We start from the raw sequence: 27,996 nt of genomic DNA on the forward strand, positions 1-27,996 counted from the left end.
GTCTGAAAGTAAGAGTTATTATTGGCTAAGGTGTTCCTTAATCTAGGGACAAGTTCCTGCTGTTGTGGAAAGACATCACTTTCTCAGCGTCAGTCTGTGTTGTCCTAGCTTTTAGGAATATTACTTGGCTGGATTGCAAGTATGATGATTCTAGAGACATTTTATGTGGGATTTTGCTCACGAATATCATACATTGTGTATAATATGCACAGCTCCAAAACAAGGTGTGTTGGGTCATGATGTTACTAGTTGCTTTAGACAAACCTTACTCGGGCCTCCTGAGTGGCGCAGCAGTCTAAGGCACTGATCTGGGTTTGACCGGGAGACCCATGAGGCGGCGCACAATTGTCCCAGAGTCGTCCGGGTTAGGAGAGGGTTTGCCCGCCCGGGATGTCCTTGTCTCATCACGCTCTAGCGACTCCTGTGGCGTGCCGGCCGCATGCACGCTGACACGGTCACCAGTTGTACGGTGTTTCCTCCGACACATTGGTACGGCTGGCTTCTGGGTTAAGCGAGCAGTGTGTCAAGAAGCAGTGCGGCTTGGCAGGGTCGTGTTTCAAAGGATACATGGCTCTCGACCTTCGCCTCTTCTGAGTCCGTACGGGAGTTGGAGCGATGGGACAAGACTGTAACTACCACGAAATTGGTGAGAAAAGGAGTAAAAATTGCCCCCAAAAACTGTAATAAAAAAGCAAAACCAAGACAAGCCTTTCTCAGATCCAATGCATGTTTGATAGAGCCCTTAAGTGAGAATGTGGTCTTTGTGGGAATCTTTTGTTTGTTTCTCCCTATATCTGTGTTTCAGAACACTCTCTCCTCAGCCAGGTCTTTTGTCGCCATCTGTTTATAGTGGTTTCTTTCAGTGTTTTGTGTTGTGGTGAACAGCTTCCTGGATACAGTATAATTTGTAGTGTAGTGTCTTCAACTCTCTCACTAACTCCCTGTGTGTTTGTCCATCTCTCCCTGTGTGTGTGTGATGTTGTCTCCAGGCCGTGTGCGTACGAGGAGAACAAGCTCCGGCAATGCTGTCGGAGCCAGCGCTACTGTGACTGACAGCAGGGGGCGCAGCCGGGCCAAAATGATGTCCCAGTCCCAGCGTGAGTATACACACACGCACACATTGTAAGCAAAATCTCTCCCTCACTGTTATCTGTCTGAACTGAGGGAAGCCAGTCCACATTGTCATCTCCAGTCTCTTTCATGTAAACCCTCAGTATGACGTTTAACCTGCCTGCTGTGAGGTCATACTAGGTTCTCCTTCAGTTTCTCTCGTCAGTCTGTCTGATGTTTTACCTCATGTACTTCAGCATCCTGAAGGAACTTGGAGCCACTGTTATTACTGCGCCCACAAGATGTATTTGTGTCTTGTATGTGGTTTTTCTCTCTCTGTGTCTGTGAAGACTTGAGGGGCTTCAATGATTATTGCACGTGAAACATGACATGCACAGTTGACATCTGACCCAGTGCATGCTGGGTAAACACTACTTCCTGTCACATTGACCGTTTTTATTTTCACGTCCTGTTCTGCCGCTCCCTACCATAACAACCACAGGATCCCGATCTGCTAACCCCACTGGGGGTGGTAAGGCCCGGACTTCATCCAATCAGAGTAAAGCGTCCAGTTCTCAGTCTCGCCCCTTCATCCTCTGCAGATCTCTGCATGTCAATCAACTCATTCTTCTAGTTTTTAGACTCATCACGTCATACCAGCATGCTCCATTCAACTCAAGTGTCTGTATTCTTTTTTTTTATAGTCTCACAAGCTGTTTGGAGTTTGCATTGTCGAATACGTGGTTCCTTCCGCATTGCCTTATTATCTTAAATTGTCGATTGTTAATTTTGGTTGTTAATATTGGTTGTCGTCCAATGTTATTTATGTTGGTTGTTGTCCAATGTCGTTAATATTGGTGGTTGTCTATGTCCTCTGAACTGTTGTCGTTGTTGTTGTTGTTGTTGTAATCACTGGTTTGTTTTCCCAAAGCCCAGTTACAAACTGGATTTAAGCCCATCTTGTTTGTCCTGCAACTGTTTATTATCTGTTTGTCTGTCACTATTTATCTCATCAAAGCTGAAACCCCATGCTTATGTTATCCGCCTTGTAGGATATACAGGGAATATCTGTGTCCCAAAGCACTCTAAACACATTGTATGTGCACAGTTGGTAAGAGTGTGGCGCTAGCAAAGCCAAGGTCGTGGGTTCAATTCTCACTGGGATCACATACACATATTATGGACTCACTGTACTGTACTTTAGATAAGTGTCTGCTAGGTGTTATTACCACAATAAAAGCAACATATGCCTTTAGAAACATTGAAGTAATGAAACATCCCCAGAAAGAGGGAGGCAGAGCATGAGGGAGTTCAGCTTTGAGCCGTGACAGAACCTTCCCAGCATGCCATGGAGAGGTGCGTCACTCGCTGTGACCCATCATATCTTGTCTGAAAGGGTGTAATGTCCCACTCTCTCTGACTGTGGGTCCTGTGTGTTATCCTTGCTGCAGCTGGCAGCCGCTCCAGTTCCCCTGGCAAGCTGCTCGGCCACTCGTCTGGGTACGGGAGGATCAGCAGGCCCCCCTCAGCCTCCAGCACCCCTGCAGACAAGAGGAGCAAGGTCCCCCGCAGCCAGGGCTGCAGTAGAGACTCCTCTCCCAACAGGCTGGGCCTAGGTAAGGGACAGTTATATCACAATATCAGCATCATGCAAGTAAACCCAACATAGGGCATTCATGCACTCTATACACTAGGAAAAGTACATTTGTCATTTGCTAACAACGCACATAGTAACTAAGTAACTGCTATAATAAACAGTGTGTTATATAACCTACACACCGGATGCACATGCATAGCATACAGCACATGCTGATCAAATGACATTTTATGAGTCACATACATATATTTAGTAGATGTTATTGCGGGTGTAGTGAAATGCTTGATAAATAATACCACACCGATGATATATATGCCCAACGTCCTCATTGCACACTCCCATCTATCTAGTGATAACAGTATATACAGCACACCAAGAGTGTACTGTATACATGATCTATACATGATCTAGGTTTCCTGGTCATAAACACAAAACAAGGAAACACAAACACAGAAGATAAGCCTTGAACAAGGGACCCTCATAGTACTATTATGAAGTACCAATGGACCTTTTGCACTCAAATAATGGATGAAAAAATGCTGACTAGCCAAAGTCAAGGCCCCTTGTAGAAGGTGAATGGTAAGAGTTTGTCTTTCAACTTCTTCAGACTATAACTGTCTAGGTTAGCAGCTAAGTAGAACTGTGTGGGAGGGTCTCATCTTGGTTGTGTTTGTTAGCATCTTCCAGGCGTGTCACATCAATGGGGTGGTGCCGCCTCTTTCAGGAAAGTGGATGAGCCTCTGTAGGGCTAGCCTGGTCATCAGCAGCCCAGCTTATGTCCTTCCAGTCAGTCTGAGTCACTGGCTCTTCTCTGACTCTGTCCTATCGCTGTGATTGATTGGTCTGTGTATTTCTTCAATGCCAGGGTTGACCAACCAGCTCGCTCCATCTTGGCTGGTTATCAGTGTGCTGTCTGAGGTCACCCTCTTGTCTGTCTGTCTGTCAGTCTGTTGTGAACAATACCATCGTCTGAGTTGGGAAGGGTGCCTTTTTTTCTATCTGTCCATGGATGAGATTGAAACATTCTGGACACACCCAATGATCAATTACATGTTGCAATGAAAGTTTTCCATTGATATGTAGTTGGTTTTCTTCTTGTCGTCTTTTTTTCATCATATGTTTTGTATTTTTATGACAACAACTGAATATAACTGTTTGTCTTTTATTTTCTTTGGCGATTTGACCGTATCTTTTTATACCCTCTTAAAAATGTTTTATTTGTTGTTGTTTATCTTTTTTGGTTTTTGTTTTGTATGTTAACTCTGTTGTAAGCTACGGTCATCCCAAAAGTATTTTCACAGACCAACTAAACCTTGTCGTGAAATAAGAAAAAAAAATCAAAAATGACTTGCGCTAACGTAGGTGTTTAAAATCTAACCTGATGTCCAGCATACTCCAACCCAGCACCACGTCCCAGAGTCCTCCTACCCCTCCCCCCAGTCTCCAACCCCAGCCCCACCCCAGGCCTCACCTCACTAACCCCAAACCTGTGTTCTACCGTCCTACTGACAGCCAGGCTGTGTGGTAAAGCTCTTGTTCCTGGTACTCCTCTCTCCTCCTACAACACGCTAGCAAGGAGCCGTATCCCCCGGCCCAGCATGAGTCAGGGCTGCAGCAGGGACACATCTAGGGAAAGCAGCCGAGACACCAGCCCTGCTCGGGGCTTCAAGCCTCTTGGTGAGTACCACAACCAACCGGACACCAGGAAGCCTCTTGGAAGCAGCAAGGCCCACTAGTACACACCCCTCAGTCTCTTAGTCCCCCTCCTCTAGACCCCTACTGTCTGTTCCAGCCTCTCTACACCCCAGGACATCTAGATAGAAGATCCCACTCGAGAACTAAGGGGTATAGACCTCTCCTTTTGCCTGTTGTGATCTAGTCTGCATGCACTAACCCTCTCGAAGGTTCTGGAATATAATCACTGCACTGTCTTCCGTCTGTTTTGTTGGGAATGCTCCAAATGTTATCCTGTATAAATAAGTTTCTGCGTCTTTGAATGTGTAATAAATTACCACCAAAAGATCACCATTTTTTCTCCAATCACTTAGGCCCAATCATTTATCGTACATATCTCATAATAAATCTAAATCAAGAGGCAGAGAAAAAGGCAGTGACTACAGTAAACAGTTTACTGTATGCATCATCGTATTCAATGTCCATAGCTGACCTGCTTCTCCGCTCTTTTCTGTGTTGCTGTCACATCACAGGAAGTGACACAACTTTGTCACTGCTTTGTCATGGGAGACAGAGGGGGGAAAAGCAACAAAATTGTGTGACAAAGCGGGATGCGTGAGGGATACCCCTCCTACCCTATGACTGTTGTAGATGTGGGCAGCAGGAAGCCTAGCAGTTAGAGCATTGGGCCAGTAACCAAAAGGTTGCTAGTTTGAATCCCCGAGCTGACTAGATTAAATCTGCCCTTGAGCAAGGCACTTAACCCGAATTGCTCCAGGGTCGCCGTGGGATATGCAAACACCCTTCCATTTCACAACACACACTTGTACATTTGTGAAACAGGACAAATATAAGCACCCCCTGTTTGGCTGGTTGGTCATAGCTATAGTAGCAGAATGCAGCTAGGCGCTGAGCCTTAGTCATCTACAGAGGACGGTACCTGTCGTGTATGTGTCACTAACCCCACTGGTGTCACTCACCCGTCCTGTCCCTTGCAGCCTCCCGACGTACCTCCCGCTCTACCAGCGCCTTATCCACGGCTGACCCCCACAGCCAGTCAGGTGACCTGCATGCCCCACCCCTTTCTCCGTCCCCCATATTAGTGACTATGCCAGCATGTGTCCATACATAGTACTGTGAGGGCTGTGCCCACCCTGCTGTGCCCACCCTGCTGTGCCCACCCTGCTGTGCCCACCCTGCTGTGCCCACCCTGAGGCAACATTTATTCCAACTTTTCAAGCTTGTAATGGTCTTTTCTTTTAATTGACAAGAAGATTTTTCATATTATGTGCTGTGGTCATCTGCTTCAATGTGTTTTGTGATTTTATTTTAAAATGCTTGTGTTTCATACTGCGTAATCATGATATCCCCACCTATATAATTTTCTCCTTGTTATTGACTTTTTGGACGTTGTATAATGTATTCGTACTTAATACAATAAAGTATCTCATATCAGATTTGTTTTATTTTCCCGTCTGCAAGTGTCAGTGGGGTTATTTTTTCTTCATTTTTCATGAGGTGTTTCAAACAAGTCATTCTGTGGTGATTTCTGTTGGTGGTTGGTGCCTCTTCATCTTTATTTCAGCATAATTATTTTCATTTATCAGTCAAACTTTTTGGTGTTTTTCATTTCCAAGCTTTTTGTTGTTTTTCATTTCCAAGCTTTTTGGTGTTTTTCATTTCCAAGCCTTTTGGTGTTTTTCATTTCCAAGCTTTTTGGTGTTTTGCATTTCCAAGCTTTTTGGTGTTTTTCATTTCCAAGCTTTTTGGTGTTTTCATGCCAAACTCTTTAATTTCTTTGCCCTGTAAACCCCATCATATCTTACCTGAGATTTGATTACCTTATTCTGATGTAAGTCCCTGACAGCAATTCCAATGGCTTTCTCCTCTGCTTCCTCTACCCCTCTCCCCTCTCTTCCCTCCCCCAGACCGGTTTGGTTTGATCCACCAGGCCCGCATTTCTGCCTCGGTGAACGCCATGAGAGTCCTCAACACTGGCACTGAGGTGGAGGCTGCTGTGGCTGACGCACTGGTAAGTCACATTTACATTACATTACATTACATTTAAGTCATTTAGCAGACGCTCTTATCCAGAGCGACTTACAAATTGGTGCATTCACCTTATGACATCCAGTGGAACAGTCACTTTACAATAGTGCATCTAAATCTTAAAGGGGGGTTAGAGGGATTACTTATCCTATCCTAGGTATTCCTTAAAGAGGTGGGGTTTCAGGTGTCTCCGGAAGGTGGTGATTGACTCCGCTGTCCTGGCGTCGTGAGGGAGTTTGTTCCACCATTGGGGGCCAGAGCAGCGAACAGTTTTGACTGGGCTGAGCGGGAGCTGTACTTCCTCAGTGGTAGGGAGGCGAGCAGGCCAGAGGTGGATGAACGCAGTGCCCTTGTTTGGGTGTAGGGCCTGATCAGAGCCTGGAGGTACTGAGGTGCCGTTCCCCTCACAGCTCCGTAGGCAAGCACCATGGTCTTGTAGCGGATGCGAGCTTCAACTGGAAGCCAGTGGAGAGAACGGAGGAGCGGGGTGACGTGAGAGAACTTGGGAAGGTTGAACACCAGACGGGCTGCGGCGTTCTGGATGAGTTGAAGGGGTTTAATGGCACAGGCAGGGAGCCCAGCCAACAGCGAGTTGCAGTAATCCAGACGGGAGATGACAAGTGCCTGGATTAGGACCTGCGCAGCTTCCTGTGTGAGGCAGGGTCGTACTCTGCGGATGTTGTAGAGCATGAACCTACAGGAACGGGCCACCGCCTTGATGTTGGTTGAGAACGACAGGGTGTTGTCCAGGATCACGCCAAGGTTCTTAGCGCTCTGGGAGGAGGACACAATGGAGTTGTCAACCGTGATGGCGAGATCATGGAACGTGCAGTCCTTCCCCGGGAGGAAGAGCAGCTCCGTCTTGCCGAGGTTCAGCTTGAGGTGGTGATCCGTCATCCACACTGATATGTCTGCCAGACATGCAGAGATGCGATTCGCCACCTGGTCATCAGAAGGGGGAAAGGAGAAGATTAATTTTGTGTCGTCTGCATAGCAATGATAGGAGAGACCATGTGAGGTTATGACAGAGCCAAGTGACTTGGTGTATAGCGAGAATAGGAGAGGGCCTAGAACAGAGCCCTGGGGGACACCAGTGGTGAGAGCGCGTGGTGAGGAGACAGATTCTCGCCACGCCACCTGGTAGGAGCGACCTGTCAGGTAGGACGCAATCCAAGCGTGGGCCGCGCCGGAGATGCCCAACTCTGAGAGGGTGGAGAGGAGGATCTGATGGTTCACAGTATCGAAGGCAGCCGATAGATCTAGAAGGATGAGAGCAGAGGAGAGAGAGTTAGCTTTAGCAGTGCGGAGCGCCTCCGTGATACAGAGGAGAGCAGTCTCAGTTGAATGACTAGTCTTGAAACCTGACTGATTTGGATCAAGAAGGTCATTCAGAGAGAGATAGCGGGAGAGCTGGCCAAAGACGGCACGTTCAAGAGTTTTTGAGAGAAAAGAAAGAAGGGATACTGGTCTGTAATTGTTGACATCGGAGGGATCGAGTGTAGGTTTTTTCAGAAGGGGTGCAACTCTCGCTCTCTTGAAGACGGAAGGGACGTAGCCAGCGGTCAGGGATGAGTTGATGAGCGAGGTGAGGTAAGGGAGAAGGTCTCCGGAAATGGTCTGGAGAAGAGAGGAGGGGATAGGGTCAAGCGGGCAGGTTGTTGGGCGGCCGGCCGTCACAAGACGCGATATTTCATCTGGAGAGAGAGGGGAGAAAGAGGTCAGAGCACAGGGTAGGGCAGTGTGAGCAGAACCAGCGGTGTCGTTTGACTTAGCAAACGAGGATCGGATGTCGTCGACCTTCTTTTCAAAATGGTTGACGAAGTCATCTGCAGAGAGGGGGAAGGGGGAGGAGGATTTCAGGAGGGAGGAGAAGGTGGCAAAGAGCTTCTCCTCCCTCCAATCAACTCTTACTAGTTGCCAGTTCTGAAGACATCACTACCGTTTGTCTCAAGATAGAGTGACAGTTAATGGCCGAGGGACTCCCAGGAGGTTTTGCATTTGGCAGAAAATAACTGCATTAAGAAGTCAAATGTAATGACATGAAATCATCAAGAGTGCTTGTGTTTGTGTATGACTATCAGAATATACAGTGGGCTCCAAAATTACTGGCACCCGTGACTGGCAATGCACAAACAATACTTTAAAAAATATAAACAATATAACTATAGAGAGAAACTCAAAATACCAACATGTGAAAAATACTGTACTTTATTAATGTTTCAATGGAAACCAACAAAATAATTTATTGATTTAATTAAAAATCATTGTCTTCCAAATCAAGGTTTCACAATTAATGGCACCCTTAAGGATTATTGTAAATAACAATACCAAAATTAAACCAGGAATTAAATTCCACTTATTTAAGTGCATCTAAGTGTTATGGAACTATATTGAGCCATTACATCACTTCCTGTTTCACTAGGGTATAAAAATGAGGTAACACACATGCAATATCCCTTTGTCATCCAACACCATCAAGAAAATAAAATAACTGTCAGTTCAAAAGTGACAGGTGGTCGTAGACCTTCATAAATATGGTAATGGCTACAAGAAGATCTACAAACTATTGAATATAACACTGAGCAAAGTCGGGGCAATTATTTAAAAACTAAAAAGATATGGAACAGTTGAAAACCTCACGGGTAGAAGACGCAAATGCATTTTGCCCCCCAGGATAGGGAGGAGGATCGTGAGAGAAATGCTACAAATCCCCAAGAATCACTGTGAAATAATTGCTGGCGTCTTAAATCACTAGATTTAAAAAAGCACTGTCAGACACAACACTATCAGACACAACCACAGGCTCTTTGGAAGGGTTGCCAGAAGAAAGCCCTTTCTGACCCCAAGACACAGACGCAAGCGCTTGGAGTTTGCCAAACGTCATTTAATTTATGATTGGAAGGTGCTCTGGTCAGATGAGACCAAAATGTAACGTTTTGGTCAGATACAGCTTCGGCATGTTTGGTATCGAAACAGAGATGCATACAAGGAGAGGCACCTCGTACCCACGGTGATATATGGTGGTGGGTCAGTGATGTTTTGGGGCTGTTTTAATTCCAGAGGTCCAGAGGCACTGGTTAAGACTGATGGCATAATGAATTCCACCAAGTACCAGGCAATTTTGGTTGCCGCCAGAAGGCATATGCCTTGGACTTTCCAACAAGACAATGACACAAAACATACCTCAAGATCCACGCAGAAATGGTTCTGTGACAACAAAATCAATGTTCTGCCATGGTCCTCTCAGTTGCCGGACCTCAATCCAGTCGAAAACCTGTGGGCGGAGTTGAAGAGGGCAGTTGATAAGCGCAAACCCAAGAATGTGAAGGATCTGCGTAGAGGAATGGTCCAAAATCCCTCCAAATGTGTTCCTTAACTTTGTCAAACATTATAGGAAAAGACCATGCTGTTGTCCTTGCCAGAGGTGGTGGCACGAAGTACTAAATGAGGAGTGCCAATAATTATGAAACCTTGATTTTGGTGAAATGTATTTTATATGATTTGGTGGGTTCCATTGAAACATTAAAAAGGTATAGTATTTCTGTTGGTATTTTGAGTTTATCTCTATAATTATATTGTTTATATTTTTTTTAAGTATTGTTTGTGTATTGCCAGTCAGGGGTGCCAATAATTTTGGAGCCCACTGTATATAGGGGATAAATTTAGACTGCAAGTAATTCAACATTGCTAAAGTGTAGAGAAAAACATTTTCAAATGGCTTCTCTTACTCACCAGCAGGACTGCACTCATGTTTTCCCTTCTTGACAGTTCACCTCTTTTCTTCTTTCCTCATTGGTTATCTTCAGCTATTAGGAGACTCCAGAAATAAGGTAATTGTCCAATTTGTGTACCGTTTGTATATTCATTCTATTCACTAATCAACAGAGATTATACATGCAAAATATTATCACTAAATGTTGCCCTTAGGCCTAACTGGTAGATTTGATTTATTATTCAATCAAATCTCCCATATTATGATTAACAGTATGCATTCTTATAACACAATTTAATAATCTCAATGCATGTCCATCATCAATCATGATAAATCAACAGTTGGAACATATTGCATGGCAATACCTCATTCATTGTGCATCGTAGCTCATCAAATCCTACATCATGGCTGAGTTTGAGTGACCACGTTTTTCCTACAGAGTTTTAGTCTCTGTCCCACTTTTCTCCTGTTCCTATGACCTGTGAACTCACTATTAACCCATCCCTCACAACAGCGGAAGCCTATGAGGCGGCGCTATGAGTCTCCTGGTATCTACTCTGACGATGACGCTAACAGTGATGCGTCCAGCGCCTGCTCGGAACGGTCGTACGGCTCCCGGAACGGAGGTATGTGGTCCTGTGTTAGTTGGTAAGAACGTGGCACTAGCAACACAAATGTAGTGGTTCGATTCCCACTAGATGTACATATGCTAAAATGTACGTACTCACGTTGGATAAAAGCGTCTGCTAAATTGTATATATTGTCATTATCTAGGTATCCCTCACTACCTGCGTCAGACAGAGGATGTGGCAGAGGTACTCAACCACTGTGCCAGCTCCAACTGGTCTGAGAGGAAGGAGGGACTGCTGGGACTGCAGAACCTGCTGAAGAGTCAAAGAATACTCAGGTCAGCCCAGGGCAGGGAGGGTGGACCTTTTACAAAGGAATCTATAAGGATAAAGTAAGGGTTTGTGTTTATAATGTAGAGTTTGGAGAAGGTATAGTTTGTGTTTATAATGTAGAGTTTGGAGAAGGTATAGTTTGTGTTTATAATGTAGAGTTTGGAGAAGGTATAGTTTGTGTTTATAATGTAGAGTTTGGAGAAGGTATGGTTTGTGTTTATAATGTAGAGTTTGGAGAAGGTATAGTTTGTGTTTATAATGTAGAGTTTGGAGAAGGTATAGTTTGTGTTTATAATGTAGAGTTTGGAGAAGGTATAGTTTGTGTTTATAATGTAGAGTTTGGAGAAGGTATGGTTTGTGTTTATAATGTAGAGTTTGGAGAAGGTATGGTTTGTGTTTATAATGTAGAGTTTGGAGAAGGTATAGTTTGTGTTTATAATGTAGAGTTTGGAGAAGGTATGGTTTGTGTTTATAATGTAGAGTTTGGAGAAGGTATAGTTTGTGTTTATAATGTAGAGTTTGGAGAAGGTATAGTTTGTGTTTATAATGTAGAGTTTGGAGAAGGTATAGTTTGTGTTTATAATGTAGAGTTTGGAGAAGGTATGGTTTGTGTTTATAATGTAGAGTTTGGAGAAGGTATAGTTTGTGTTTATAATGTAGAGTTTGGAGAAGGTATAGTTTGTGTTTATAATGTAGAGTTTGGAGAAGGTATGGTTTGTGTTTATAATGTAGAGTTTGGAGAAGGTATGGTTTGTGTTTATAATGTAGAGTTTGGAGAAGGTATAGTTTGTGTTTATAATGTAGAGTTTTGAGAAGGTATAGTTTGTGTTTATAATGTAGAGTTTGGAGAAGGTATGGTTTGTGTTTATAATGTAGAGTTTGGAGAAGGTATAGTTTGTGTTTATAATGTAGAGTTTGGAGAAGGTATAGTTTGTGTTTATAATGTAGAGTTTGGAGAAGGTATAGTTTGTGTTTATAATGTAGAGTTTGGAAAAGGTATGGTTTGTGTTTATAATGTAGAGTTTGGAGAAGGTATAGTTTGTGTTTATAATGTAGAGTTTGGAGAAGGTATGGTTTGTGTTTATAATGTAGAGTTTGGAGAAGGTATAGTTTGTGTTTATAATGTAGAGTTTGGAGAAGGTATAGTTTGTGTTTATAATGTAGAGTTTGGAGAAGGTATAGTTTGTGTTTATAATGTAGAGTTTGGAGAAGGTATAGTTTGTGTTTATAATGTAGAGTTTTGAGAAGGTATAGTTTGTGTTTATAATGTAGAGTTTGGAGAAGGTATGGTTTGTGTTTATAATGTAGAGTTTGGAGAAGGTATGGTTTGTGTTTATAATGTAGAGTTTGGAGAAGGTATGGTTTGTGTTTAGGGTGTTGTGCCTGCTGTGTTTGTTCATATTTCATGGTCATTTCCTTTTTGAAAATGTCCAACTTTTGAAGAGGCGAGCAGGTCAAGGGTCCTGCGATGGGTTTCTTTTTATAGCTTTCCTTAATTGGGGAAGAAATGACTTTGTGAGCAGCCTGCAGGTATAAAGCCGCCTGTCAGATGGTGCAGTTAAAGATCAATTTCAGACAAAGCAGTTTCATTGTCGGCTCTCTCTTAGTTTCCCTGTCAGGCCACCAGCATTCTGTATCCTGAAGAAGGCGCTTAACGTCATGCCTCTCTGTCTGTGTGTGCCTATGTTTATTGATGTGTGCCGGCGGATGCTGTTGTGTGTTGCAGCCGGGTGGAGCTGAAGAGACTCTGTGAAATCTTCACCAGGATGTTCGCAGATCCACACAGCAAGGTAGGTGACAGGATGTTCAGCTGTTTGAACGTTTCATATCAATACAATGATACTCACTCATAGCTTTTACTTTTGAAATCCAAAAACCCATTGCTTAGCAGTGATTTGTCTGAAAACTAATTGAGTGTGTTTTGTTGCATGGCCTGCTTTGGTGTGGATTTTAACAACAGAGAGTAAGTGTGTGTTTTTAATCTCAGTTTTCTACTATACAGACACTTATTGCCTGTGTTGTTACTTATAAAGATGATATGTTGTCAGTTGTTGATGGTAGCTGTGTGCGTGTCTGTGTGCGTGTGCGTGTGCGTGTGTGCGTGTGCGTGTGTGCGTGTGCGTGTGTGCGTGTGTGTGTGTGTGTGTGTGTGTGTGTGTGTGTGTGTGTGTGTGTGTGTGTGTGTGTGTGTGTGTGTGTGTGTGTGTGTGTGTTCCTCAGGTGTTCAGTATGTTTCTAGAGACTCTGGTAGACTTTATCCTGGTGCACAGAGAGGACCTGCAGGACTGGCTGTTCGTCCTGCTCACCCAGCTACTGAAGAAGATGGGAGCTGACCTGCTGGGGTCTGTCCAGGCCAAGGTTCAGAAGGCTCTGGACATCACCAGGTAGGGATCTCTAAATCCCCCCTCCGATAACATCTCAAAACCATTTTTACACTATCATGCCGACCCAAACCAAACTGTGTTGACTTGGATATTTTCTTTTTTACAGTCCTTTTCAGCACTGTTCTAGCGACTATGGTGGATTTGTAACTAGGCCAGCTCATTACAGCTGTTTTTGGTTCAGTTGTGTGAAAATACCATTTTGAGTGTAATTTCACTCATTTAATTTAGTAACTAATATTGTTTTCTGTTTTGTTCTTCTCAGGGAGTCTTTTCCGTTTGATCAGCAGTTTAACATCCTGATGAGATTCATTGTGGATCAGACACAGACACCCAACCTCAAGGTACAGTATACAGTATCACATAACTAGATCATTCCCTGTTTGTTTTGGGGGTTAACAATTTAACATTTCATATGCCAGTAACTACAGTACAATGGTGATATTGTCAAACATTTTAAAAGTAAACTTGCTAAATGCCTGTGTGTATCTTGAAGCTGAACCATGTGTGTATCGTGGAGCTAAACCATGTGTGTATCGTGGAGCTAAACCATGTGTGTATCGTGGGCTAAACCATGTGTGTATCGTGGAGCTGAACCATGTGTGTATCGTGGAGCTAAACCATGTGTGTATCGTGGAGCTGAACCATGTGTGTATCGTGGAGCTGAACCATGTGTGTATCGTGGAGCTGAACCATGTGTGTATCGTGGAGCTGAACCATGTGTGTATCGTGGAGCTGAACCATGTGTGTATCGTGGAGCTAAACCATGTGTGTATCGTGGAGCTAAACCATGTGTGTATCACACAGGTGAAGGTAGCCATCCTGAAGTACATAGAGTCACTGGGAAGACAGATGGATCCTACAGACTTTGTCAACTCCAGTGAAACGCGACTGGCTGTATCTCGCATCATTACGTGGACCACAGAACCCAAGAGCTCTGACGTCAGGAAGGTATGTCTCAGTGGGAAGTAGGAACTACTACTTAATGTAGGTATCTGCTGCAATAGGTGCTGTAGTCCCTATGGTCTGCTCTATAAGGACTAGCTGAACCACATGCTGTCCAGGCAGAAAGCCATGCGAATACTGCACTGCTAATAGTACAGCAACTGGATTAGCCTACTTCCTCAAACAAATTCAGCTTGAACTGTTTTTTATCATATATTCACTTGGATTAAGTGTGTTATCATTTGTTGATTCATCTTAAACTCAGAACCCATCCTTTTAGAGGAAATGCATTCAATAGTTTTTCAATGTTATGGATATTAAGATCTAGTTATGTACTGTAGCTGTCCATCCAGTGGGGTTCACCTCCTTTGTTTGTATTAGTTGATGTTCTAAGCGGTTGTCAATGATGCCATGTGCCACCAGGAATGACCTTAGCAAACACTATCTCCCTGTGCTGAGGCAGGACGTTCCAAATGAAGTCCTCAACTAGCTAGTGTTTTAACACAAGGCGTATCTCACGCAGTAGGGTACTAAAAACAGGGAGACTCAAAATGACCTTTGACGGTGGGGGAAATATATATATTTTTAATGCTTTTTATTGTTTTATAATAGAAACAAACTTTATATACCTTAACTGCATCCCACAGGAGGACCCGGCATACAGCTATAACCACGTCTAGGTTTATAGTAGTGTACTACTATAAACATCTGCTTTCCTTTGTCAAAACTACAATACCCATAATTCTACCCCCCTGCCACTGTGCCCCAGACCCTTCATAACTGGGTGGTGGAAGAGCTATCAGGCAGGTCCGGTACTGCAGCCTTACTGGAGGGGCACCTGGAAGAGAGGTGTAAGCAGGTAGTGGCTCATCAACCAATCACTGTCCAATGCCAAGCACGCTCCGCCCGCCGAGCCGCACCGACACCAAACTGCCTCAACGAGTGGGAAACGATCTCAAGTGTGGCCTCTCCCACCTCATCTTTACCCTCTCTAGCCCTTTCTATCGCTCGCTCTAACCTGCAGTAGCTATGCCTTGCGACTTTGATTGTGGATAAATGGACTGGTTTGAGAGTGAAAATACTTTTGTTGGCCAACAAAACACTACTACAACACTAAACAGTATTTCTGTAAGGACTGTGAGAATGGATTGTTGCTTTGTTTTTTTGAAATGCGAGTTCTACCGGCTGATGTCGTTGCTAAATAACAATGTGAAAACTTGACTGCTGTTTTTTCGTCTTCTGTTCTCTGTGCCGAACACATTTGTCTGTTCTGAATCACATTAACACCCTGTCCATATGCATGCTAACATGGTCGTTTGTAGTAGAATGAATCATTTAACATTGTGCTTATTAAGGGAATGTCTCAGTCCTAGTTGGAAGCAATATCTGACCTGATAGAAGCATGATGTCTCTTACCGCAACATATAATGGACTATATTACAGCAATAGTTGCAAAAACGTGTTTGATAAAGTGACTAACGGTTACTCAGTACTGTTTTAGTCAGCATATAACACTATTCACTGTGATCCAAGCCTCCCACTGGTAGGGATACCTGACAACAGACGAAGCTCTTAGTGGAGCAAAGGGCTTCCCTATCCCCTCTGCTCCCTACTGTATGTACCTATCCCCTCTGCTCCCTACTGTATGTACCTATCCCCTCTGCCCCCTACTGTATGTACCTATCCCCTCTGCCCCCTACTGTATGTACCTATCCCCTCTGCTCCCTACTGTATGTACCTATCCCCTCTGCCCCCTACTGTATGTACCTATCCCCTCTGCCCCCTACTGTATGTACCTATCCCCTCTGCCCCCTACTGTATGTACCTATCCCCTCTGCCCCCTACTGTATGTACCTATCCCCTCTGCCCCCTACTGTATGTACCTATCCCTCTGCCCCCTACTGTATGTACCTATCCCCTCTGCTCCCTACTGTATGTACCTATCCCCTCTGCCCTCTACTGTATGTACCTATCCCCTCTGCCCCCTACTGTATGTACCTATCCCCTCTGCCCCCTACTGTATGTACCTATCCCCTCTGCCCTCTACTGTATGTACCTATCCCCTCTGCCCCCTACTGTATGTACCTATCCCCTCTGCCCCCTACTGTATGTACCTATCCCCTCTGCCCCCTACTGTATGTACCTATCCCCTCTGCCCCCTACTGTATGTACCTATCCCCTCTGTCCCCTACTGTATGTACCTATCCCCTCTGCCCCCTACTGTATGTACCTATCCCCTCTGCCCCCTACTGTATGTACCTATCCCCTCTGCCCCCTACTGTATGTACCTATCCCCTCTGCCCCCTACTGTATGTACCTATCCCCTCTGCCCCCTACTGTATGTACCTATCCCCTCTGCCCCTTACTGTATGTACCTATCCCCTCTGCCCCCTACTGTATGTACCTATCCCCTCTGCCCCCTACTGTATGTACCTATCCCCTCTGCCCCCTACTGTAAGTACCTATCCCCTCTGCCCCCTACTGTATGTACCTATCCCCTCTGCTCCCTACTGTATGTACCTATCCCCTCTGCCCTCTACTGTATGTACCTATCCCCTCTGCCCTCTACTGTATGTACCTATCCCCTCTGCCCCCTACTGTATGTACCTATCCCCTCTGCCCCCTACTGTATGTACCTATCCCCTCTGCCCCCTACTGTATGTACCTATCCCCTCTGCCCCCTACTGTATGTACATATCCCCTCTGCCCCCTACTGTATGTACCTATCCCCTCTGCCCCCTACTGTATGTACCTATCCCCTCTGCCCCCTACTGTATGTACCTATCCCCTCTGCCCCCTACTGTAAGTACCTATCCCCTCTGCTCCCTACTGTATGTACCTATCCCCTCTGCCCTCTACTGTATGTACCTATCCCCTCTGCCCCCTACTGTATGTACCTATCCCCTCTGCCCCCTACTGTATGTACCTATCCCCTCTGCCCCCTACTGTATGCCCCTCTGTCCTCTGCCCCCAGGTAGTCCGTAACCCCACTATTGACCACTGTATGTCCCTCTGTCCTCTGCCCCCCAGGTAGTCCGTAACCCCACTATTGACCACTGTATGTCCCTCTGTCCTCTGCCCCCCAGGTAGTCCGTAACCTTACTATTGACTACTGTATGTCCCTCTGTCCTCTGCCCCCCAGGCGGCCCAGGTGGTGCTGATTTCTCTGTTTGAGCTGAACACCCCGGAGTTCACCATGCTGCTGGGAGCCCTGCCCAAGACCTTCCAGGACGGGGCCACCAAGCTGCTCCACAACCACCTCAAGAACTCCAGCAACACCAGCAGCGTGGTAAAGGAATACAACCAGGAATATAAGATGTGTTTTACACTAGCAGCCATGTCAATTTTAGTGGGGTGATTTGAAAGATTGAGCTTTTGAACCTATTTCTGAGGTAGACTAGTTAATTCACTTGTATGCGATCCAATGGTTTCATTCCATTTGGTCATGATCTTCGATATGAACTTTTGTAAGTTATGAACTTGTTTTTCTCTTTCTATTTCTCAGAGTTCTCCCAGCAACACTATTGGGCGGACCCCACCCCGCCACACCCCCAGCCGGACCAGCCCCCTCACCTCTCCGACCAACTGCTCCCATGGTGGGCTGTCTCCGAGGTACGTACCTCCCTTTTCTCTGACCTTTGTCTACAGGGATAGTGTCATTGTGTCTCCTAATGCATGGCTAAACCACGGAGTGCTGGTTGCTGGCTTGTTCTTCTTCACCATGCATTCTAATCCTCTTCCCTTGTTCATGCATGCCGACCTCTAACCTCAACTCAGATCAGACTAGTTTCTTTTTCTCTTTTTTCCTCCCTCTGCTGCACTCTTCCCTTCTTCTTTCTCTCTTCTTCCTTCTTTCTCTCTTCTCTGTGTGTGTGATCCCTTGTGTTGTTGCCCCCACCTTGCCCCGTTCTCTCCCTCCTCCTTCTGGCCGTGCTGTGCTGTGGCCACAGTCGGTTGTGGGGTGGGTGTTGGAGTGGCGATGGGCTGTCTAAGCACCCCCCTCCCCCTCATCCTCCTCCGCCTCCCTCCACCCCCTCTGGCCCCGCCCTCAGGGTCCTCCGCAGAGCATACTCTCCCAGGTAACACTCCTAGGGGGCGGGGCCCCAGGAGGGGCGGGACTGGAAGTCCTCCCAATTTCGCTCGACCAATAGGGATTCCTTGCTTCAAGTCTCATGTTACATTATGGCATCCAGTCTTCTCTGGATAGTTATCTCTCCCTTCTTAGTTATAGCATCACGCCAATCATCGATGGTCAGAGCTGCATCCAAAATACATATTTGACCTACAGCAATGAATTTGAGCCCATGCATGGTATAAGACTAATACTCATACGAAGAGACTAGTTGTATTTGTCTCTGTGTTTGTTTTTGTCCTTACCACCCTGTATATAACCCCTCACCCCTGTCGTCCTCTGTCTCAGTATGTTGGAGTATGACACAGAGAACATGAACTCTGATGAGATATACAGCTCCCTGCGAGGGGTCACAGAGGCCATCCAGAGTTTCAGCTATCGCAGCCAGGAGGACCTCAACGAACCAAGAGGGAAGAGGGACGATGCTGTGAGTCATTACCTCAGCTCTGGAAATTAAACTGACTGACTGACTGATGTTGGGGAAGGAAAGGGACATCAACAAGAAGCACATTACAAATATAGCTCATTATTAAATCAAGATCAGGATTTAGGCTAATCTGTTGCTTCCTGTTTCTTCCTCCCTGGTTATCATAGCCATTTTCACATGCATGAGTAACAATCAATCACATTAATCTATAAAGCTCTTTTTACATCAAAACTTGTCATCTGTAAGACCTCAAAACTGACTACAACTATGTTTCTTTTCTTTCTCTCTCTTCAGGTGGGGCGTGAAGGTGTGGCGTCCTCCCCAGGCTCAGATGCCCGTTTGGGGCTGGATGTGGTGGAGGGTGGGCGTACGGCCTTGGATAACAAGACCTCCCTCCTCAACACTCCGTCTCCCCGCTCCTTCTCCGGGCCGCGAGCCAGGGAGTTCGCCCCCTACGGCTATGGGGATCCCATCACCTCATCCTACGACAAGAGTGCCCTAAAGGAGGCCGTGTTCGACGATGACGTGGAACAGTTCAGAGACTGTGAGTCACCTTTGACCTCTGCTTGGCCCTTAACCCTGTGACGCCACCTCCATGTTGACCAACTCTGATCCATCCTGTATTGTCATGACATGTGTGGCTTCTTCAGGTTTTGGCAGCACAAAGGAACAATAGGTTTAGCTCATTCTAGTGTTACATGGTGGCTGATGAAAAACATTGGGAATAGGATAGCCCTCTATCTGCAGTGAATAGTGAGTCTGCTGGCTATAGTCAGTCCTCCTCCCTCCTGATTGTCTACCTTCCTCCTCTCCCCCTCCCTCCCTCCCTCCCTCCCTCCCTCCCTCCCTCCCTCCCTCCCACTGCAGGCCGTCGGCAGGATGGCAGTGGTGAGAACAAGATGGTGCTGCCTAAGGGCTTTGCTCCGGGTAAAGACTCACTACTCTGACTATTTTTTTCTTCTTTTCTTTCTAAAGTGTTTCATTGCTGTTTCCATTGCCATCCATTTCAATGTCTTGAATGATTTCCTGTCACTTTTGCTGTGTTCATGGGGATACTAGCTCGCTAAGTATGCCTGAGGGGTGTATGGGCCATACCACTCACCCAGTGCTCCCCTCTGTCCTCCCCTCAGGTTCCCAGGACCACTCAGACCTTGTGGCAGATCTTCTGAAGGAGCTGTCCAATCACAACGAGCGTGTGGATGAGCGTAAGGGGGCCTTGGTGGAGCTGCTGAAGATCACACGAGAGGATAGCCTGGCCGTGTGGGACGAACACTTCAAGACCATCCTCCTACTGCTCCTGGAGACACTGGGGGATAAAGACGTAGGGATCCTATACTCCTGCAGCTCTGATTATGCAGATCACTGCTATTTCAAAGGTTTTACTTGCAGTGATTGTGTCAAACACATGCATACAGGATAACTAGACTGCAGCTGTACTAGCAAATAGCTTGTTTATTAAGCTGCTAACTTGAAAGCCTTGCTACGGGTTAAAGGTTTTGGTTTGGCTGTGGGTGTGTGTGGTGGGCATGCATGGCTCCAGGAAGGCTGTACAGTATATGTATATTTGGAGGTTTAATGGGCACTCATTCTTCCTCTTCCCTCCATACAGCACACCATCCGGGCCCTGGCTCTGCGGGTACTGAAGGAGATCCTGAGAAACCAACCGGCCCGCTTCAAGAACTATGCTGAACTCACCATCATGAAGACACTGGAGGCACACAAGGACTCCCACAAGGAGGTACAATTCCTTTTATTCTTTACATTATTGCTCTACAGCCATTTACTCAATAGGCATCTGAAAAAGAAAGGGTGTCCCCCCCATGCCTCAGTGCTAGGACCTGTCCTGTTCTCTCTGTACACACCATATACCAAGGCATTATGAGTGATCTCTTCCCTCTCTGTCTAGGTGTTGCGGGCAGCAGAGGAGGCTGCCTCCACCCTGGCCGGCTCCATCCACCCAGAGCAGTGTATCAAGGTGCTGTGTCCCATCGTCCAGACGGCTGACTATCCCATCAACCTGGCTGCCATCAAGATGCAGACCAAGGTGATCGAACGCATCACCAAGGAGTCCCTGCACCAGCTGCTGCCTGACATCATACCAGGACTACTGCAGGTTAGAATCTGGTCCTGTTTGGCATTATGAGTGTTTGGTAAGAGTGTACTGTATGTGTGTGTGTGCACTCTTGTTTCTCTGTCTGTATTTCCTTCTGGCAGCCAGTCCATTAATACTGATCGTCGTAAATCTGTTCCCAGGGCTATGACAACACGGAGAGTAGTGTTCGCAAGGCCAGTGTGTTCTGTCTGGTGGCCATCTACTCCGTGATTGGAGAAGAGCTCAAACCACACCTGCAGCTACTCACAGGCAGCAAGGTACACTTCCCACCACTGTCATGTTCTCAATCAGCATCTCAAAGTCCTGACTGACGGACAGACACACATACACACCAGTGTTAATTTTGGCAGCTATTTTAGATTTAGGTTTTGTCTTAGTCACATTTGAGTAATTTCATCATTCTTAGTTTGTTTTTATCAGTCGAGTAAAACTGGATCATTTTAGTCATATTTTAGTCGATGCATTTTCCATTAAATAATTCATATTTACCTCTAACTTCCATCATGTACATATTCAGCCTTATCCAACTAGGCCTACTACCTCATACCCTGCAATTAGGTGGCAAAATTGCTATTGTGGCATAGCCATGATTAACAATACTACAAAGCCTTGATTACAGGTTAAACCATTTACAGCTCAGATTTTCTCCCCAGCATAACCATTGGAATTGGGGTAAATAGTGAAAAGGGGAGAATCTAAGATATATTTTTATTTAACATTTATTTAACTAGGCAAGTCAGTTAAGAACACATTCTTATTTTCAATGATGGACTAGGAACAGTGGGTCAACTGCCTTGTTCAGGGGCAGAACGACAGATTTTTACCTCTTGCATACTTTCAGTTACTAGTCCAACGCGCTAACCACTAGGCTACCTTCTGCCCCATATATACACTACCGTTCAAAAGTTTGGGGTCACTTAGAAATGTCCTTGTTTTTGAAAAAAATAATAATAATTTGTCCATTTAAAATACCATAAAATTGATCAGAAATACAGTGTAGACATTGTTAATATTTTTGTCAATTGGACGACGCTTTACGTTCTTCCACATGTGCCGTGTGGAAGGAAATTTGCAACACAAACTATTTATTTATTTATTTTAGGCCTATATTTATTTTGTTTGTAACTATAGTTTAAGTGTTTCAATTGACCTTTTTTAGATTTTATACATTCATATTTTATATTTTGTTACATGCTTAATTGAAAATGTGCACAAAGGTTCTAAATAAAAGGATAAATAATCAAATATGAGTAAGTACCTTTTATTTGTTGAGTATAATTCAAAACGTAATAATAAATGTGGTCATTTTATATTTGAATTTACAGAAAATGTGATGTATCGTGATATCATTATCTGGATATGAAATTTTGGCTATATCGCCCAGCCGTAGTGTTACTTGCCTTGAAGCGAACATAGAAGTAAATTAGCTCGTCTGGTATGCTCGTGTCACTGCTCTCAGTTGTGTAATAGTTTGCAAGCCCTGTCACATCCGACGAGCGTCGGAGCCGGTGTAGTACGATTCCATCTTAGTCCTGTATTGACGCTTTGCCTGTTTGATGATTCGTCTGAGTGCGTTGCGGGATTTCTTATAAGCATCCGGGTTAGAGTCCCGCTCCTTGAAAGCAGCAGATCTACCCTTTAGCTCATTGCGGATGTTGCCTGTAATCCATGACTTCTAGTTGGGGTGTTTAGTCCAAGTCCTTAGCTTAGTGATGAGCTTTGAGGGTGCTATGGTGTTGAACTCTGAGCTGTACTCAATGAACAGCATTCTCACGTAGGTGTTCCTTTTGTCCAGGTGTGAAAGGGCAGTGTAGAGTGCAATAGAGATTTCTGTGGGGACGACGTCATCAATGCACTTATTGATGAAGCCAGTGACTGATGTAATGTACTCCTCAATGCCATCGGAAGAATCCCAGAACATATTCCAGTCTGTGCTTGCAAAACAGTCCTGTAGCTTAGCATCTGCTTCATCTGACCACTTTTTTATTGACCGAGTCACTGGTGCTTCCTGCTTTAATTTTTGCTTGTAAGCAGGAATCAGGATGATAGAATTATGGTCAGATTTGCCAACCGGAGGGTGAGGGAGAGCTTTGTTTGCATCTCTGTGTGTGGAGTAAAGGTGGTCTTGAGTTTTTTCCCCTCTGGTTGCAGATTTAACATGCTGGTAGAAATGAGGTATAACAGATTTAAGTTTCCCTGCATTAAAGTCCCTGGCCACTAGGAGCGCTGCCTCTGGATTAGCATTTTCCTGTTTGCTTATGGCGGTATACAGCTCATTGAGTGCAGTTTTAGTGCCAGCATTGGTCTGTAGTTCGCCTCTGGTTTCGACTAGTTTGCTCTATGGTGTGTTGTTGAGAGGGTCATTTTTGCCCCACGTTCCATCTGCGGGGGCCCATGTCCTTGGGTTGCATAAGGACTGCAGTTTGTCAGGGTTGTACTCATTAGGGAACACTGTAGTAAAACGTTGTGCAAAGGAAACATTTAATTAGTGTTTAATTACTAATTAAATTCCTGGTATTGGAATTTCAGTTTACTTCCGAATTGACAGTGCCATTATTATTTCTCTTACCACTTCTTCTTGCTCCACCATGATAATTACTATGTTTTAACATATAATATTCTTCTTGCAGATGAAGCTGCTGAACTTGTACATCAAGAGGGCCCAGACGACCAACAGCAACAGCAGCAGTTCCTCGGATGTGTCCTCACACAGCTAGCTGTAGGATCTGCCTGTCTGTACTTTGCATCTGAATTAGGGGATATGGTGTGTGTCCTAAATGGCATCCTATTCCCTATATAGGCCACTACGTTTGGGCTCTGGTCAAAAGTAGTGCACTATATAGTGAATATTATGTCATTTGGGACACAGTCATACAGTACCAGTCAAAAGTTTGGACACACCTACTCATTCAATGGTTTGTCTTTATTTGTACTATTTTCTATATTATAGAATAATAGTGAAGACATCAAAACTATGCAATAACACATATGGAATCATGTAGTAACCAAAACAGTGTTAAACAAATCAAAATTAATTTTAGATTGTTCAAAGTAGACACCTTTTGCCTTGATGACAGCTTTGTACACTCTTGGTATTTTCTCAACCAGCTTCATAAAGAATGCTTTTCCAACAGTCTTGAAAGGAGTTCCCACATATGCTGAGCACTTGTGGCCTGCTTTTCCTTCACTCTGTGGTCCAACTCATCCCAAACCATCTCAATTGGGTTGAGGTCATGTGAATGTGGAGGCCAGGTCAAGTTCTTGAAGTTTTCCACATTGACTGACCTTCATGTCTTAAAGTAAGGATGGACTGTCGTTTCTTTGATGATTATATTTGAGCCCATAATATGGGCTTGGTCTTTTAGCAGATAGGGCTATCTTCTGTATACCAACCCTACCTTGTCACAACACAACTGATTGGCACAAACGCATTATAAAGGAAAGAAATTCCAGAAATGAACTTTTAACAAGGCACACCTGTTAATTGAAATGCATTCCAGGTGACTACCTCATGAAGCTGGTTGAGAGAATTCCAAGAGTGTGCAAAGCTGTCAAGGCAAAGGGTGGCTACTTTGAACAATCTCAAATATAAAGTATGTTTTTTGGTTACTACATGATTCCATGTGTTATTTCATAGATTTGATGTATTCACTATTATTATAAAATGTAGAAAATACTAAAAATAAAGAAAAACCCTTGAATGAGTAGGTGTGTCCAAACTTTTGACTGGTACCGTAGTTGTGCCTCTTCCAGACCTCTCCATTCCTGAGATTCTCTCTCCTTCACCACGGTGGATTCCTCGGGATGACCCTCTGCTTCAATCACAACTTCTGCTCCCGGCCTTTTCTTTATTTTCTCTCCAGTGAACTTGTCCTTTCATTTGTCATCAAATTTCTTTCTCCCGTTTTGTCAATTTTTTAAATGGTTTATATATATATATATGTGAGGTCTGGGTATAGGGTGGTTTAACGCTTTTTAAATTCTCTATAAGAACGAATGGGGGTCAAGCTACTGTACATCTATGGCAACACTCTATTTCATTGACATTTTTCATAATGTAACTTTGGATGAGCATTCAAAAAGTAACAGGAGGGGACAGGCGAAACCAGGAGTTATGATATGGTCCAATAACAATTATATGGTCTAATAGCAAATCATGCCCTGAAATTGATTCAGAAAAAAAAAAAAACATCCCTTTAAAATGCAGTTGTACTAGTTGGACGAATGAATTCCTTCACATTTAACAAGGAAGGCCAATTGAGGTCGGAATACCTCTTTCCCATGGGGACCACATGGCATTCAGTTTGTGATAAACTAACAATCATATGGCTGGCCCAGTGATGATACAAAGCCCTGATATAAACCAGGTTGAAGACTTGTGTTTGTGGGAACATTGAAAACCAAATATGGCAGCAATTGAAATTAGTATGATGAGTAGTAATCTCACGTTTTTCTTTATAAACTGAGGGATGATGTTATGAAATCCTATAAAAAAGTGTTAGAAGAAATGTTTGAACATTTTAAGTTGGCCAATTATGAAGCCTCACTTACGCCCAGGTAGGCAAACGTTATGTTTTATTATTATCTATTCGTTTGTGAGAAATTACGGCGGAAACATTGTCAGAGACCAATTTGCAGCTAATAGCTTGGTTCTAACCTGAGAAATAAATACTGTATTAAATACAAATACAGTAAATACATTTAATAACATCTACATTTTTTTCAACACAAAATGATCACTAAAATGTAAAGCTGTTCAAAATGTTTTAACTTTTTTTTGTGAAATAAGGATAGAGAGAAAGATGCAACTGTGTTTCTGTCTTACTCATAATAAATGATGGTTGAGGTTAACTCCATTTGGATTTGTCAAATAAAGAACAGTATTTAGGGAAGAAAAGACAATATTACATCAAATGTAAAAAAAATCCCTGAATCAATCAAGTGAAATTTAATGGATCCCTCCCAACTCCTAAAATTAGAATGAGTGTTCTCAACCTATTCAATGACCATGTTGCTAATGATGTCAGACACTGAATGAATGGGCCATTATCAGTCATGACAACAAACAATCCAGTGTCACATTTATTTATTTACCCCCCTTTTTCCACCTGTGTAGCCAGATTATGGCATTTAACTTGTTAACTATGACGCTGCTTATAATGTGTACTTGTCTGATGAGTAAAAACTCTACACTTGTAGATAATGCGAAAGTTACATGCTCGGTTTCGGAAGGAGATCAGTGCATTCATTGAGACATAATCTAAAGAAACTATAGGCTGGTTTCCCGGACACAGATTCATTCTAGTCCTGGATTAGAAACTATTCTCAATACAGAATATCAATTGAAAGTGTGTTTTATAATCTTAATCTGTGTCCAGGAAACCGGCCCTACCAGGCCTTATGTTCATTTTCCTAAATAATGTTTGGATCACTTGTACTGTTGAAAGAAGAGGATGGATGTACATACAGAAGTTCTCAGATCTTAAAAATGTGAAACCATTACCCCATGAACTACACTCAACAGGCTCGCAAACAGATACAATCATATTCACCATGATGATGCAAATATAAGTTGTTTATAATAATACAGTATTACACACACCTTCCCTTCACCTAACTACAGCTTCTGCAATAAAGAAAATACCATGATGAGCAAACTAAGTATTTTGTACATAACTTTTGATCAATCACCGCTTCGCAACTTTCATGAATTGAAATAAAATGGTTGGCTGTCTCACTTTGTTGCTCGTTAGCGAATTAGCTTGCATGTTTTTGGGCACACATCCAATTTGTGCTGCCTTAAATCGATGGGTCCTGTTTTGGCTGTTGAAGTGCACTTGTAACCTCATCAGCTTGGTCAGCCTTTACAACAATTAAGTTATTATTTTGGTAGGGGAGGAAGACACCTGGTCGCAATACACTCACTGAGTTCTGTAAATTGACCAAAACTTAAGTCTGTCTGCCCTAGACAATTATGTACACTGTACAGGGCATAACAGGCTCAAAATGCCAAGCAGACATGCAGTGTAAAAGCATCCTAGTTGTCCTTTAGTAAAGTACTACATATTTGGGCATGTGGCTTTATAAGATGCGCTGTGTGTGTACCTTGGTACGGAAGTACAGTATCTGGCAACGATTCCCATCTGCTTAACAGTTTCAAATCGCAAAAGAAATGTTTTTGTTTTGAAATGGGGCCCATCATCCTTTTACAAGTATGTTAATTGTATTTTATTGTGTGTAAGGGAGAAGCCAGTCATTGTGATACAGACATAAAGTACTGTATTGGCTGATGACTCATGAAGATCTGGCTCATTTCCAGTCCACATGGACCTACTGATTGATGATGGTATTCCTAGAAATCTGTTCACTATGCATGTTATTATTTGTGTTTGTTTTGTCATGTAAGATTCATATCTGTATTTATATCATTGTTTTATTTAGATTTTCATGACAACTTGTACAGAAGGGTTTCGTTAACATCCACCTGTGATAGATGATTTGCAACAATGTACATTTGTTTGCTCTAGAAATAAACAACCATGAAAGTTGATTCACCTTTTTATAATATACTTTATGTAGGTTGGTCTTTGTATATTTAGTTGATCCACTTTGACTCGAGGTATCGGCAGCATTGTTTGCAGTTGGATTGCTCAGTCTCCCATTCATTTACAGAGTTGAGTGCCGAGGTGTGCTTAGTTCTTCCGTCTAAATATTAACCAGCCGTGTTAGCCACATGTTTTTGTTACATGAAGATATATCTGACTGTGCTTGTCATTAGGAAAAAAAGATTTGATTTTAGGCTACCAATACCAACGGGGCAGGGGAGGTGGGTCAGTGATTGTATCCCAAATGGCACCCTATTCCCTCCATAGTGCACTACTTTTGACCACAGCAATATGGGCCCGGGTCAAAAGTAGTGCTCTATATTGGGAATAGGGTGCCATTTGGGATACAAACGGTAAGTCCCAATCTGCTTCTGAAAGGTCATGTAAGGTATCCTAATAAAGTGAAAGT

At 43.9% G+C, this 27,996-nt stretch overlaps 1 protein-coding gene across 29 annotated transcripts in view; it reads left to right on the plus strand.

Moving 5' to 3' along the window:
• The window catches only part of clasp1a (cytoplasmic linker associated protein 1a), a 96,448-nt gene extending 72,575 nt beyond the window's left edge, over window positions 1-23,873 (plus strand). For 4 of the 29 annotated variants that reach the window (XM_046363239.1, XM_046363240.1, XM_046363243.1 and 1 more), the window contains 26 exons: window positions 990-1,097; window positions 1,553-1,609; window positions 2,502-2,666; window positions 4,160-4,324; window positions 5,320-5,382; window positions 6,250-6,353; window positions 10,177-10,200; window positions 10,597-10,708; window positions 10,857-10,989; window positions 12,711-12,774; window positions 12,945-12,947; window positions 13,205-13,368; window positions 13,631-13,709; window positions 14,173-14,316; window positions 15,080-15,169; window positions 17,453-17,599; window positions 17,816-17,922; window positions 18,261-18,389; window positions 18,731-18,869; window positions 19,164-19,413; window positions 19,737-19,796; window positions 20,000-20,190; window positions 20,479-20,607; window positions 20,776-20,982; window positions 21,123-21,239; window positions 23,613-23,873. In XM_046363239.1, coding sequence (XP_046219195.1) covers window positions 990-1,097; window positions 1,553-1,609; window positions 2,502-2,666; window positions 4,160-4,324; window positions 5,320-5,382; window positions 6,250-6,353; window positions 10,177-10,200; window positions 10,597-10,708; window positions 10,857-10,989; window positions 12,711-12,774; window positions 12,945-12,947; window positions 13,205-13,368; window positions 13,631-13,709; window positions 14,173-14,316; window positions 15,080-15,169; window positions 17,453-17,599; window positions 17,816-17,922; window positions 18,261-18,389; window positions 18,731-18,869; window positions 19,164-19,413; window positions 19,737-19,796; window positions 20,000-20,190; window positions 20,479-20,607; window positions 20,776-20,982; window positions 21,123-21,239; window positions 23,613-23,699 — 3,038 coding nt within the window. In that variant the 3' untranslated portion in view covers window positions 23,700-23,873. The remainder of the gene's footprint in view (window positions 1-989; window positions 1,098-1,552; window positions 1,610-2,501; window positions 2,667-4,159; window positions 4,325-5,319; window positions 5,383-6,249; window positions 6,354-10,176; window positions 10,201-10,596; window positions 10,709-10,856; window positions 10,990-12,710; window positions 12,775-12,944; window positions 12,948-13,204; window positions 13,369-13,630; window positions 13,710-14,172; window positions 14,317-15,079; window positions 15,170-17,452; window positions 17,600-17,815; window positions 17,923-18,260; window positions 18,390-18,730; window positions 18,870-19,163; window positions 19,414-19,736; window positions 19,797-19,999; window positions 20,191-20,478; window positions 20,608-20,775; window positions 20,983-21,122; window positions 21,240-23,612) is intronic. The other 25 variants (XM_046363244.1, XM_046363247.1, XM_046363265.1 and 22 more) reach the window with 23 other exon arrangements.
• Window positions 23,874-27,996: the final 4,123 nt, after the last annotated feature.

The sequence above is a fragment of the Oncorhynchus gorbuscha genome, linkage group LG09, assembly GCF_021184085.1.
Source record: "Oncorhynchus gorbuscha isolate QuinsamMale2020 ecotype Even-year linkage group LG09, OgorEven_v1.0, whole genome shotgun sequence".
NCBI lineage: Eukaryota > Metazoa > Chordata > Actinopteri > Salmoniformes > Salmonidae > Oncorhynchus > Oncorhynchus gorbuscha.